This window comes from Ornithorhynchus anatinus, chromosome 3 (genome assembly GCF_004115215.2).
Source record: "Ornithorhynchus anatinus isolate Pmale09 chromosome 3, mOrnAna1.pri.v4, whole genome shotgun sequence".
Lineage (NCBI taxonomy): Eukaryota > Metazoa > Chordata > Mammalia > Monotremata > Ornithorhynchidae > Ornithorhynchus > Ornithorhynchus anatinus.
Genome location: NC_041730.1, coordinates 13,585,515 through 13,599,259, shown reverse-complemented (window position 1 = coordinate 13,599,259; position 13,745 = coordinate 13,585,515). Strand labels below are relative to the sequence as shown.

At 45.1% G+C, this 13,745-nt stretch overlaps 1 protein-coding gene across 1 annotated transcript in view; it reads right to left on the bottom strand.

Annotated features, from left to right (window-relative positions):
- Nucleotides 1-11,990, bottom strand: part of SWAP70 (switching B cell complex subunit SWAP70) — a 70,433-nt gene extending 58,443 nt beyond the window's left edge. The window contains exon 1 of the mRNA XM_001510062.5: nucleotides 11,826-11,990. Coding sequence (XP_001510112.1) covers nucleotides 11,826-11,924 — 99 coding nt within the window. The 5' untranslated portion in view covers nucleotides 11,925-11,990. The remainder of the gene's footprint in view (nucleotides 1-11,825) is intronic.
- Nucleotides 11,991-13,745: the final 1,755 nt, after the last annotated feature.

Below are 13,745 nucleotides of genomic sequence, written 5' to 3'. Positions count from 1 at the left end.
CTGCAAGGAGGAAGGGCTCGATAAAAACCACTGATTGAATTTTCTCACAGTAATTGCAACACCAGCCTCTATTTATTGACTATCAAAGCCTAATCTGGCGTAGGTGTTAACTACACCTACTTTTACAGAGGGGTTAGCAGAATACAAGAAATCAGTTCCTAAATGTAAGTGCTAGGTTGCAAACCTTTGATTTTCTTTAAAATGAACTACAATTAATTTTTCACTGGGGTGTTCAGATGTTTCTTGGGGGAAAAAAACTGACCTATCACTGATGACAAAATCACCCCCCTTAAAGTTCACTCTTCAAGTGCTGGCAGGATTACTAAACTCTTTTCTTCCCTTTTTTGGCAGAATGAACTATTTTTGCTTAGTTCACATCCATGCCAAAAATGTATCTTCCCAATTTACTTGAAGTTGCTTGCTCTAACTTCCGTAAGACCACCACTAACATTAAGGTAGGCTATAAATAAATGAGCCTTTACTAACACCCTAAAGAGTGTAACATTGCCAAACTTTTTGTTTGCTTTTTAATTTTTTCTGAGGGCCTTACTAGAGTTAATTTGGATTTAACCACAAACTGCCAAACGGATTTTTCCCATACAACCCTGCCCCACCCCCAAAACTCCCAAGAGTTTCTAAGTGACTTCACAAAACTTACAAAGACAATGCTTCAAATCAGTTAAAGAGACAGCATTTTAATGACTGCTTTGCTCAGTCAATCAATGGTATTTACTGAGCCCTTACTCGGAGCAGAGCACTAGGAAGAATACAATAGAGGAAGTAATAATAATAATTGTGGTATTTGTTAAGTGCTTACTATGTGCCAAGCACTGGGGTGGTTAGGAAAGAGCACGGGCTTTGGAGTCAGAGGTCATGGGTTCGAACCCCAGCTCTGCCACTTGTCAGCTGTGTGACTTTGGGCAAGTCACTTAACTTCTCGGTGCCTCAGTTCCCTCATCTGTAAAATGGGGATGAAGACTGGGAGCCCCACGTGGGACAACCTGATTCCCCTGTGTCTACCCCAGCGCTTAGAACAGTGCTCGGCACATAGTAAGAGCTTAACAAATACCAACATTATTATTATTATTATTATTATTATTACAAACAAATCGGGTTGGACACAGTCCCTATCCCATGCGGGACTCACAGTCTCAATCCCCATTTTACAGATGAGGTCCCTGAGGCAGACAGAAGTAAAGCGATTTGCCCAAGGCCACCCAGCAGACATGTGGCAGAGACGGGATTAGAACCCATGGCTTTCTGACTCTCAGGCCCGTGATCTATCAACTATGCCATGATCCCTGCCCACAAGGATCTTACCAACTAGTGGGGAAGACAGACTTTAAAATAAATTACAGTTAGGGGTAAGCAACAAAGTATGAGGATATGAACATGAATGCTGGTGGATGGGGTATCAAAATGTTTAGGGGACACCGACTTAAGGAATAAGTGATCCCAGCATTAGCATTAACAGTATTCATTGAGCTGTTTGTTGGTCTGCCCCTCAGGATATCTTGCTTTTTTGCCATAATAAAACCTGGCCAACACCATATAAAGGGAAAAACACGAGCCAAAACCACCAAGAGTTCACCGGAACTGCTCTATTTTTAAACGATAGAATGATTCAAAGAATCTTATCGATATTTGTATAACTCTGTTTCTCAATCAATGGATGGTGTTCGCTGAGTGCTTACAGTGTGCGGAGCACTATACTAAGGGAAGCAATCAAACTCTGGCTGCAGAGATTAATGAATTGTTCATGATTTGACAGGTGACCCTCTCTCCCCATTTGGAGAAACTTCTCTTAAATGTGAACCCAAATGATGGATTTCCCTCAGCATTAGATTAGCAATTCCTTGAGGGCAGGGATCATGCCTACCAACTCTACTGTACTGCACTCTCCAAAGCACTTTGAACAGTGCTCTGCACTCAATAAGAGCTTAATAAATGCCACTGATTGTACAGTTCCTCAAAACACAGTAACCAGAAGTCCCAATTTTACTATTATTAATAATAACAATAACTGTGGTATTTGTTAAGCACTTACTGTGTGCCAGGCACTGTACTAAGCACTGGGATAGATACAAGATAATTGGGTTGGACACCGTCCCTGCCCCACAAATGGCTCACAATCTTAATCCCCATTTTCCAGATGGGGTAACTGAGGCCCAGGGAAGGTAAATTACTTGCCCAAGGTCACAGAGCAGACATGTGGCAGAGCTGGGTTTAGAACCCAGGTCCTTCTGATGCTCAGCCCATGCTCTAGCTACTAAACCATACCGCTTCTCCAAAATGAGTCCTGATTTTTCAGCATCTCTCCTGCCCCCTGCTCTGAGCTTTTGGGTTGTTGGTTTTTTTGTAAAAAAAAAAAAAAAAAAAGCCAAAGTCTGTAAGCATCTCAGATGATGAGAGGGACAAACTAGGGAGTAAAACAATTGTTCATATCAACCCAGACCTCTTTTGCTACGTGGGGGACTGGAGAGGGGCATAGGGGAATGGAATGTAAGTGAAAGCAAGTCAAAGCAGCCCCAGATCAACTGGTTCATCCCTGGACATGCTTCTATTTCTGCCCAAACAGAAATGTGGGGCAAAATGAACCAGGGCCACCCAAAGCCACAACCCACACTTAAGTGGCAACACTGGCCTCACATGAACTGGCCCAGCTCAAGTCACTTGTCCATCACTCGGCTGCTGTGTGACGCTGGGGAAGTCAATTCACTTCTCAGTTACCTCATCTGTAAAATGGGGATTAAGACCGTGAGCCCCACGCGGGACATGGGCTATGTCCAACTTGAGCAACTTGCATCTACCCCAGCCCTTAGTATACTGCTTGATACTTAATAACCAATTAACAAATACCATAAAAAAAAAGGTCAGCTCCCAGGCCAGGGCTGCTAGAATAGTGGCAGAGAAAGTGCTGCCCCTCACTGCTTTATCTCTCCCCTCCTCCCTTTGCCAAGGGAGGCAGCATGGTCTAGTGGAAAGCGCATATGACAGTCAGGCGGCCTGGGTTCGAGTCCCAGTTCTTCCACCTGCCATCTGCGTGACTTTAAGCAAATCATAATTCATTCATCCGTTCAATCATATTTATTGAGCGCTTACTGTGTGCAGAGCACTGTACTAAGCGCTTGGGAGAATACAATATAACAATAAACCAATGTGGACTCCAGTTTCCTCACCTGTAAAATGGGGATAAAATGGATGGTGCAACCCATGTGGGACAGGGACTGTATCTGATCTGCTAATTTATAGCTACTCCAGTGCTTGGCACATTGTATTTGCTTAACAAAGGCCTTACCGTCCTTCTTCTCTTGCCTTTTTTTCAGTGGTATTTATCAAGCACTTACTGTGGGCAGAGCACTATACTAAGCACTTGGAAGAGTATAATAAGACAGAACCCAGATCTTCTGACTCCAGGCCTCTGTTCTTTCCACCAGGCCATGCTGCATCTCACTAGGTCATCTTGCTTCCTCTCTCTCTGACCCCCTTCCTCATAAGTTCTTTTCTCCCTAGCCCCTCTTCCAATCGAGTATTTACTGAGCAACTATCATAGGAAGAGCACTGTATTAAGAACTTGGGAGAAGGCAACAGATTCAGGAGATATGATGCCTGCCCACAAGTACCTTACAATCTACTGGGGGAGACAGACAAAATTTACAAATGTAAAAGTGCTGTAGTAGCAGAATATGTAAATCAAAATGTACAAAAGTACAAGAAAGGTTTTGAGTGCAGCCCCTTTTTCCTTCCTTCCCACCTCATTCTCTCCCTGCCCCATCTCACCTGCTCTGCACCCAGTAAATGCTCATAGATACCATTGATTAAGCAGTTATGCTCTTTAGTTAAAAGGCACTCTATAGAAATGCATCAATTCAGTACTACTATTATGTTCACATTTACTCCAAAATCTCACTTTAATATATTTTTTGAAGATTTGGAGGGAAAGGGTTTATTTCCATGTACTAGAGAGAAAAGGTAAGGTTCATAAAAATTAAAGCGGTCTGCCCCAAGTCAAACCCAAAGTGACTGGTAGAGTCAAAACTAAAATCCAGTTTCACCTTCCAATTCAGTGCTCAGTACACCAGAACAAGTTACTTTTATGCAAATCAGATGGACAGGATCATGTTTTTATTTAAGGCCTTTACTCATATATGAAAACTAAGACAAAAGGCTGACATTTCCATAAATACTTAAAATAGGTGGAAGAAGCAATAAATTTGTTAGACATCATCCTCAATTCAGGCCCCCATGAAGATTGTAACCAATATTTTACTTAAAAAAAATAAAAACGAAAATGTAGGTTTCTAAAAATGGAAAATATAAAAAAGTACAACCATATAAAAAATGAGGTAGTTTTCTTGATATGCATGAGTGCACACAATTCATACTGAAACCATAATTATACAAAGCAAAGCTATAATTTGTTTCTAAAAACGCCACTGTTTTGTTATATTTTTACTGAAATGGCACTTATGAAGTGCGTATAAGAGCAATCAAGTTTATATTAACTTTTAAAGTCACTCCCGGTAACTTTTTGTGCTTTAGCATATATTTGAATAACTCAGCAAAGCGAGTACAGGCAGTTTGAAAATACGGGTTCATTTTTTCTAAAATGAGGAAAAAATATTACAGAATTGTCCAACTCCAAAATTCCAAGTGTTGCTCATTCCCATTAGTGCCTTTATATTAATAATCTGAAGTCCAATAACAATGTTTCAAGAGGTGCTCTTAAAGCCATTTAGCACAGATGGTAATTTGGGAGATTATAGGAAAGCCAACAGGAGGTAATCATTTCTGGTAAATTTGAGGACAAAATTCTTAGCATATTATTTCCTAAAATCTAGAAATACAGGAATAAAAACCAAGCACTGAGGAGCTACCAATACCACAATTTTAGAATAATGTTTTGTCTAAATTTCCACTAAAATAGAGACTCAAAAGAGAGCCGGGTCCTTTTGTACCAGAGATAGCTACATTTACTTTTTTGAAAAGGAAAGGGAATAGAAGTAGTACAACTGAACTTTTGTCAGACTGCAAAAGGGCAGAAGCAATTACACATTGAACTTATTGGCAAGTAAGCAGATGTGAAATTGAAGGAATGCAAAGTGGCGCCAAAATAGAAAAACAGAAGAATATATTCACAGTACTACCCAATTCAGTTCTGCTTCCACCCAGTCCCCTTCTTTTTCTATAACAAAAACATAAAAAAACCTTTCATATCTAAATTTTAATTTCCCACATCTCATATCAAAGCAACTTTAATAGCTGGTCTAGAAAATGTCCAAAGTTCCTTTTGATTAAATACCTGGACTGTGAGACCCATGTGGGATGGGGACTGTATCCCGGCTCTGCCACTTGGCAGCTGTGTGACTGTGGGCAAGTCACTTCACTTCTCTGTGCCTCAGTTACCTCATCTGTAAAATGGGGATGAAGACTGTGAGCCTTACGGAGGACAACCTGATTACCCTGTATCTCCCCCAGCGCTTAGAACAGTGCTCTGCATATAGTAAGCGCTTAAATATCAACATTATTATTATTATTACCCAACTTAACTTGAATCTACCCCAGCGTTTAACCAGTGCTTGAAACTCAAATACAATAGACAAATATTGCTGTTGTGGTAATATTACCAAATCATTTCTCAATATGTCATCCAAAGTTCTATTCCTTTCACATATGTCTAGGGCAGTGATCTGTCATTAACTTTCATTGAATTCGTACTTTAAGCCACTGTGTCAACAATCTCATCTCAAATAGTGGAAAAAACCGTCAGAGCTCCTCAGGCCAGTGTATGTGCACGGGGGTGCTGGGGTGGGGAGAACAGAACATGGCACCAAAGATTCAGAAATAATTTATCAAATGCACAAGTTCTCATCTCCTCAAGGCAAATGCTACTGCACTGTTGCTCAAAATCAAGAAGTAACGTGGCCTGGTGGATAGAGCCCAGGCCTGCGAGTCAGAAAGTCCTGGGAACTAATCCCGGATCTACCGTTTGTCTCCTGTATGACCTTGGGCAAGTCATTTCACTTCTCTGTGCCTCAGTTCCCTCATCTATAAATGGGGGTTAAGACTGTAAGCCCCACGAGGGACCGGGACTGGGTCTATCCTGATTAGCTTGCATCTAACCCCAGTGTCTTAGTTCAATGCCTGGCACAGAGTAAGTGCTTAACAAACACCATTTTTTTAAAAACAGAGACTCAAGTCCAAGAACTGGCCCAGGCACCTGACCAACACAGGAAGTGAGTGAGCAGGAGGATTTCGATTAGAAATATGAATACAATGTTGTTACAAATAAAGCTCCTTTCCTTCCCAACATTTCCCCATGGATCTTTGCCAGAGAGGACATTAGCTACCAAATTTGAAGAGGCATTTTATTTTGTAACTAAAAAGAACGTTCACTCTGAAGACAAAGATCGTGCACTGTGTTGTCTAACAGGATACTTGTTCTGACATACTTACAAAAGCAAAGTGTAAAAGACCTCTTAAAAAATCAGCTTTGGGTGGGGTGAGGAGGCAGGGGTTCTTTCTATCTACCTCAACAGCAGTTGCAATTTAACACAATATCCTATTGCATTACACTTCCTGTACTGAACGGACAGGGTGTTTGCCGCAATGTCCAACTCCTGGAAAAGTGCTTAACCCCCTTGAATCCTATCACAGAATCATTTTTTCATTTCAGGAAGCACCAAATATTCCCCACAAAGGGAGACACTGACTCAGATGAGGCAATGCCTCATATGAAAGACCTTGGAAACCAAAATCCTGTATTCAGGTTAGCCGGATGCCCTTGTTCACAGAGCCTTCAGAAGGCTCCAGCACTTAAACAGTGCTGACACATAGTAAGCACTTAAACATCATTACTATTATTATTATGCAAACAACAATCTTTAAAATTTTATAAATTCCAGAGGCATTGGCAGTCAACAAAATGAACCTACACAGAAGTTTAATGGATGTGGAGTTTACAACTGTGGGATGTAATTAGGAATAATTTGTCCATGAAAAGATGCAAACTCAGTCCATGCTGAACATTTTCCCATACACACCTACTGCCAAGGAGTTCCTTGGACCTGCAACATTTTTCCATTCTCCATCCCTTCACTGCTAATTTTGTTGTACTGCACTTTCCCAAGTGCTTTGTACAGTGGTGTTCACATAGTAAGTGCTCAATCAATACCATTTATAGACTATCAGGTGGCATCTTTATTGATGCACTGTATTTTCCCAAGCGCTTAGTACAGTGCTCTGCACAGAGTAAACAATAAATATGATTGTTTGTTGGATTTAATACTAGTAACACATACTCAGTCTCTGTCCAAGCACACCTTACCACTTTCTAGCCAAGCAGGCAGTTCCTCCCCCTGGCCACAAGCCACCCGCCCTTATCACCCTAATTCCTCAGCCAGGAATCATCCCCGCCCCCGCTTGCCATTTTTCCCCAACTGTTCCTTAAAGCGCAGGAATGGCTGACAAAACCCCAAATAGAGATGGTTAAAAAATTGCAGTGACCATTATAAAAAGAGCTTCTCTAGTATCTACAGGAGATATGGGAATAAAACAGCATCCTTTGCTCATTTGTAGCAAGAGATTGTGGCAATCAGCTATCCGAAAAACCTCTAAAGCTATGGGGCAAACCATGCCACTTCCCTCCGGCAGTACCTCGTTCGGTCAGCATGAAAGGGAGGGCATGCATGCGTGCTGGTAAATGTAGACAACATCTGTGCCCTAAACCCAGTGCTAAATCCAACCTAAACCCAAATGGAAGCCCTAAGCACTTCTCTAAACCAGCTCCAAACAGGCAACAATTCAGATCACATAGGGTATCTACCCAGCCAATCACAGGCCTCCAATAAGGTTACATAGAGATGATTCCTCAATTATGGTCAGTTCTCCCATAACAGGGGAGGTTTGGGGGTTTTCTTTGTTTTTTAATGACATTTGTTATACGCTTACTGTGTACCAGGCACTATTCTAAGCACTGGGGAAGTTACAAGATAATGAATTTGGGCTTTACTACATGTTTAATAAAATGCTGTTTAGGGAATTAGGAAACATTCTTTTGACAATACACCTTTCTGGAGAGAATGTGATACCATGTCCAAAGAAACTTTTGTGCACATGAGTTTTCCTTAGCACGGGGGTCTTCATTCATTCAATAGTATTTATTGAGTGCTTACTGTATGCAGAGCACTGTACTAAGCGCTTGGACAGTACAATTCAGAAAAATCTACAAGAACATCACCCCGCATTACTGGAAAACTGACCCTAAGCATCTAAGAGCATGGCATCACAAAGCAAATTATGCAGTTTTCAACACAAGTGGACAAAGTTTTCATTTAGAAATGAAATCGGAAGGAAAGGAGGAGAGAGGAATGAAAGTGGAATGCAACGAGGCGGAGGTGGCGGGTAAAAGCATAAAGAGACCAATTTGAATTGAGAAAGTAATGAGGAAATGGAATCTCCCATTTCTTAGAACCTGCGGGAAGTTTTTGATTCTACTGAGAGAGGTGTTCTCAGTGCCACCCACGGTCTCTTAAACCTGTCAGTCGTGTTCCTACATGAGCAGGGAGTACAACGAGTGAGGTGGAGGCCAGGTGTGCATACAACTTAAAGTGGAGAAAAGTATTTTTGTTTTGGTTTTGGTTAATGCAGGGCCCATTTACAAAGAGACCTCAGCATAGTGCCAAGACTGGACCCAAGCACCTTACCTTGGGCAGGTGTACACCTTAATGGCTCCGGCGATTTTCACCACCCATGTTAGCCAGCTATTTTTTGGGCTTCCTCCTGTGCCTGCCCACTTCAAGGAAAGCGAGGTGTCAGTCAGAAACCTCACCACTCATGACATAATCCCAGCAAGCAGGCTTGAACTCAGATCTCCTGATTCCCAGAACTGAGCTCTTTCCACTGGACCAACAACCTGGGGTGACAGGAAAGCAAGATGGGCCAACTTTTCATCATGAATATGGAGGCCAAAGGTTTTAGTTATAAGCAAGCAAGACATAACTTTGGGAGTGACAGGTAGGTTTGCAGGATGGACCAGAAAGATACAATCAATCAATCGATGGTATTTATTGAGCATTTATTATGTACTGAGCATTGTTCTAAGTGCTTGGGAGAGTACAACTGAATATATTGATTATCAATCAGTAGTATTTGAGTGTTTACTCTGTGCAATCAATCTTTTCTTTTGAGTGCTTACTGTGTGCAGAGCACTGTACTAAGCGCTTGGGAGAATACACTATAACAGAGTTGGTAGACACTTTCCCTACACACAAGGATCTTGGAGTCTACAGGATCAGACTCTATAGGCTAGGACTAGACTTCCATCTAAAGCACGTTACTAGAGTGTACCTAGTAGAGAAGCAGCCTGGTGTAGTAGAGCATGGGCCTGGGAGTCAGAAGGTTATGGGTTCTAATCCAGGCTCTGCCACTTGTCTGCTGTGTGACCCTGGGCAAGTCACTTCACTTCTCTGTGCCTCAGTTCCCTCATCTGTAAAATGGGGATTAAGACTGTGAGCCTCGCGTGGGACGATCTGATTACCCTGGGGCTACCCCTGTGCTTAGAACAGTGCTCTGCACATAGTAAGCGCTTAACAAATACCAACATCATTATTATTATCATTATTATTATTATTCTCTGGGCCTCAGTTACCTCATCTGTAAAATGAGGATTGAGTTTGTGAGCCCCACATGAGACAAGGACTGTGTCTGGCCCCATTTACTTATATCCATCCCAGCGCTTGGCACAGTGCTTGGCACATGGTACGTGCTTTAAAAATACCATAATTATTAATTATTATTACTACAGGCTTGGAAGAATACAACAGAGTTCGTAGACTCTAAAAACTGCTCAAGGATCTTACAATCTAATGCCCCTTTTTATCCCCACTGGGAAACTACGCTCCCTTCAGTCGTGCATGGGAGCTCTCGGGTATCACTGGAAACCCGAAATGTCTCAGTCCAGCCCCATAGAGAAGCAGCGTGGCGCAGTGGAAAGAGCACGGGCTTTGGAGTCAGGGCTCATGAGTTCAAATCCCAGCTCTGCCACTTGTCAGCTGTGTGACTGTGGGCAAGTCATTTAACTTCTCTGTGCCTCAGTTCCCTCATCTGTAAAATGGGGATTAAGACTGTGAGCCCCACGTGGGACAACCTGATTCCCCTGTGTTTACCCCAGCGCTTAGAACAGTGCTCTGCACATAGTAAGCGCTTAACAAATACCAACATTATTATTATTATTATAAGTTGATGAGGGAAAAAAACAGTAGCTTCATCGCCAGAGCTGGAAATTCCCGGGAGTGGGCATCTAGGGATATATCTCATCTAGAACCTGAAAGTTGTCGAAATATGATTCTTAAAACTATTCCCCAAAGAAGTTAAATTCAAGAGGCTTTTTTTTCCACCTAATTTGGTGAAAAGACGTTTAAATTCAAAGCAATCTTAGGTCACTTTGGAGGGAAGGACACAACATTCAGACCAACGTGATGAGTATGAAGACTCACATGGCTGGACTCTATTATTTTCCATTCTTGAAACACCGCCAACTGCCAGATTCTCAAAACTGAGCTCCCCATTTCCCCCAGCCTGGGACTATTCTCTTTCCACTATTTCTTTATCTGCTCCTTTATACCTTGATTTAACTGCAAAGTCTTTTGGAGTCGCCACAAGGAGAAAAGGCTTTGCAAAATCCCTAACAAATAAGACAATGGGAGGAAGGAAAGCAAAAGAAAAATGCTTGCGACTCAAAGTCAGACACCAGAAGGCCAAATTCTACCCTCTAGTCACAATTTCCACCCAGGAAGTAGCAGCACAGCATCAGGAGGGAGAAGTAGAGGGCTGAAAGCATATTCCCGAAGTCTGCTCTTGATGGCGGGGGAATACCGTGTTTTGGGTGATGTTTTGGAAGTATTTCCCCCACCCATCCTAATGTATAACATTTGTCCGGGCAGCAGTATTAACAAGGATCTTTAGGGGCCCAACCCGGTAAAGAGGACTGGGCCCTCCCCCAGGAGAGTGGACAATAATTAGCGGCATTTACTGAGCGCTTGGTGTGTGCACAGCAACTGTAGTAAGCGCTTGGGTGAATACAACAGAGATAGTTAGCCACTTTTGCCTCTTCTCGACTCAAAGCAGGGTTACCAAAATCACCCCATTCTAGGCTCAAAGAGACGTTCCCCCCATTATGGGCTCAAAGAGAAGTCCCGAGGGAAAAATCAGTGGTTCAATTCAATCCTATTTATTGAGCGCTGTGTGCAGAGCACTGCACTAAGCGCTTGGGAAAGTACGATACAACAATAAGGAGAGACAATCCCTGCCCATAACGAGCTCACAGTCTAAAAGGGGGGGGGGAGACATCGAAACAAAGAAAGAGTCACCAAGATAAATAAAGAAACCAACGGATATTGGCGTAGTGGATAGAGCACAGGCCTGGGAGTCAGAAGGTTATGGGTTATAATCCCGACTCTGCCACTTGACCCAGGCAAGTCACTCTACTTCTTTGGGCCTCAGCTCCCTCATCTGGAAAATGGGGAGTGGGACGGTAAGCCCCACGGGGGACAGGGACAGGGTCCAACCCGATTAGCCTATATCCACCCCAGCGGTCAGAACAGTGCCTGGAACATAATAGGCGTTTAAGGAATATCACAATTATGGTTATAAGTGCTGGAGGGGGATGGGAGGGAGAGCAAAGGGGGCAAGTGGGGGCGACGCAGAAGGGAGTGGGAGAGGGGGAAAATGGGAGGGTTCGTCTGGGAAGGCTTCCTGGAGGTGGTGGGACGGGAGGGGGGCTTTGGAGGCGTCGTTTCCCCCCCACCCAGGGCACCGTGTCCCACCTTGAGCTGGGATTTGGACACCTTTCCGCTCCGGTCGAGGTCGAGCGCGGTGAAGGCGTGCCAGATGGCCTTGAGCAGCTCCTCCTTCAGGCTCCCCATGGCTCCGGGCCCTCGGCGCTGCGGCGGAGCCCGCCGACGCCCGACTTCGTCCAGCCGGTCGACGAGCCCACTCCGCCGACAACGCCCACCCGCCAGTCATCTGACCGACACGCCTCCGGGCCTAGGACACGCCCCCGGGCCAGCCCCTAGACCTAGGACAGTCCCCCCGGACACGCCTCCGGACCTAGACCTCTCCCCCGAACACGCCCCCAGGTCTAGGACACGCCCCTAATAATAATATTGGTATTTGTTAAGCGCTTACTATGTGCAGATCACTGTTCTAAGCAGTGGGGTAGATACAGGGTCATCAGGTTGTTCCACGTGAGGCTCACCGTCTTAACCCCCATTGTACAGATGAGGTCACTGAGGCACAGAAAAGTTAAGTGACTTTCTCACAGTCACTCAGCCGACACGTGGCAGAGGCGGAATTCGAATCCAGGACCTCTCAGCCCCAAGACCGTGTTCTTTCCACCGAGCTACGGGCCTATGACACTCCCCGGACACGCCCCCGGACCTAGACCGAGACCCCAGACACGCCTCCAGTCCTAGGACACAACCCCCGGACACGCCCCTAGTCCTAGGACAGTTCCCCCGGACACGCCTCCGGACCTAGAGCACGCCCACGGACACGCCCCCAGGCTTTAAGACACGGCCCCCGGACACACACCCTAGACCTATGACACCCCCCAGGACCAAGACCACGCCCCGGACACGCCCCCAGACCCTCCCAGGCTAGGCCACAGCCCCCGGGCCTAGGACAAACCCCCGGACACGCCCCCAGACAACCTCCCAGGCCTAGGACACAGCTCCCGGGACTAGGACTCGACCCCGGACACGTCCCCATCCCTAGGACACGCCCCGGGCCTAGATCACACTCCGGACTCGCCCCTAGGCCTAGGACAGTCCCCGGACACGCCCCCAGGCCTAGGACACAGCCCCCGGCCTAGACCACGCCCCCAGACATCTGACAATCCTCCGAACACTTTCGTTCAATAGTACTTATTGAGCGCTTACTATGTGCAGAGCACTGTACTAAACGCTTGGAATGTACAATTCGGCAGCAGATAGAGACAATCCCTGCCCATTGAACGGGTTTACAGTCTAATCGGGGGACACCTCCCCCACGACCCCGGGCAAGGCCCCATTCATTCATTCATTCATTCAATAGTATTTATTGAGCGCTTACTATGTGCAGAGCACTGTACTAAGCGCTTGGGATGAACAAGTCGGCAACAGATAGAGACAGTCCCTGCCGTTTGACGGGCTTACAGTCTAATCGGGGGAGACGGACAGACAAGAACAATGGCACTAAACAGCGTCAAGGGGAAGAACATCTCGTAAAAGCAATGGCAACTAAATAGAATCGAGGCGATGTACAATTCATTAACAAAATAAATAGGGTAACGAAAATATATACAGTCGAGCGGACGGGTACAGTGCTGTGGGGATGGGAAGGGAGAGGTGGAGGAGCAGAGGGAAAAGGGGAAAATGAGGCTTTAGCTGCGGAGAGGTAAAGGGGGATGGCAGAGGGAGTAGAGGGGGAAGAGGAGCTCAGTCTGGGAAGGCCTCTTGGAGGAGGTGATTTTTAAGTAAGGTTTTGAAGAGGGAAAGAGAATCAGTTTGGCGGAGGTGAGGAGGGAGGGCGTTCCAGGACCGCGGGAGGACGTGACCCAGGGGTCGACGGCGGGATAGGCGAGACCGAGGGACGGCGAGGAGGTGGGCGGCAGAGGAGCGGAGCGTGCGGGGTGGGCGGTAGAAAGAGAGAAGGGAGGAGAGGTAGGAAGGGGCAAGGTGATGGAGAGCCTCGAAGCCTAGAGTGAG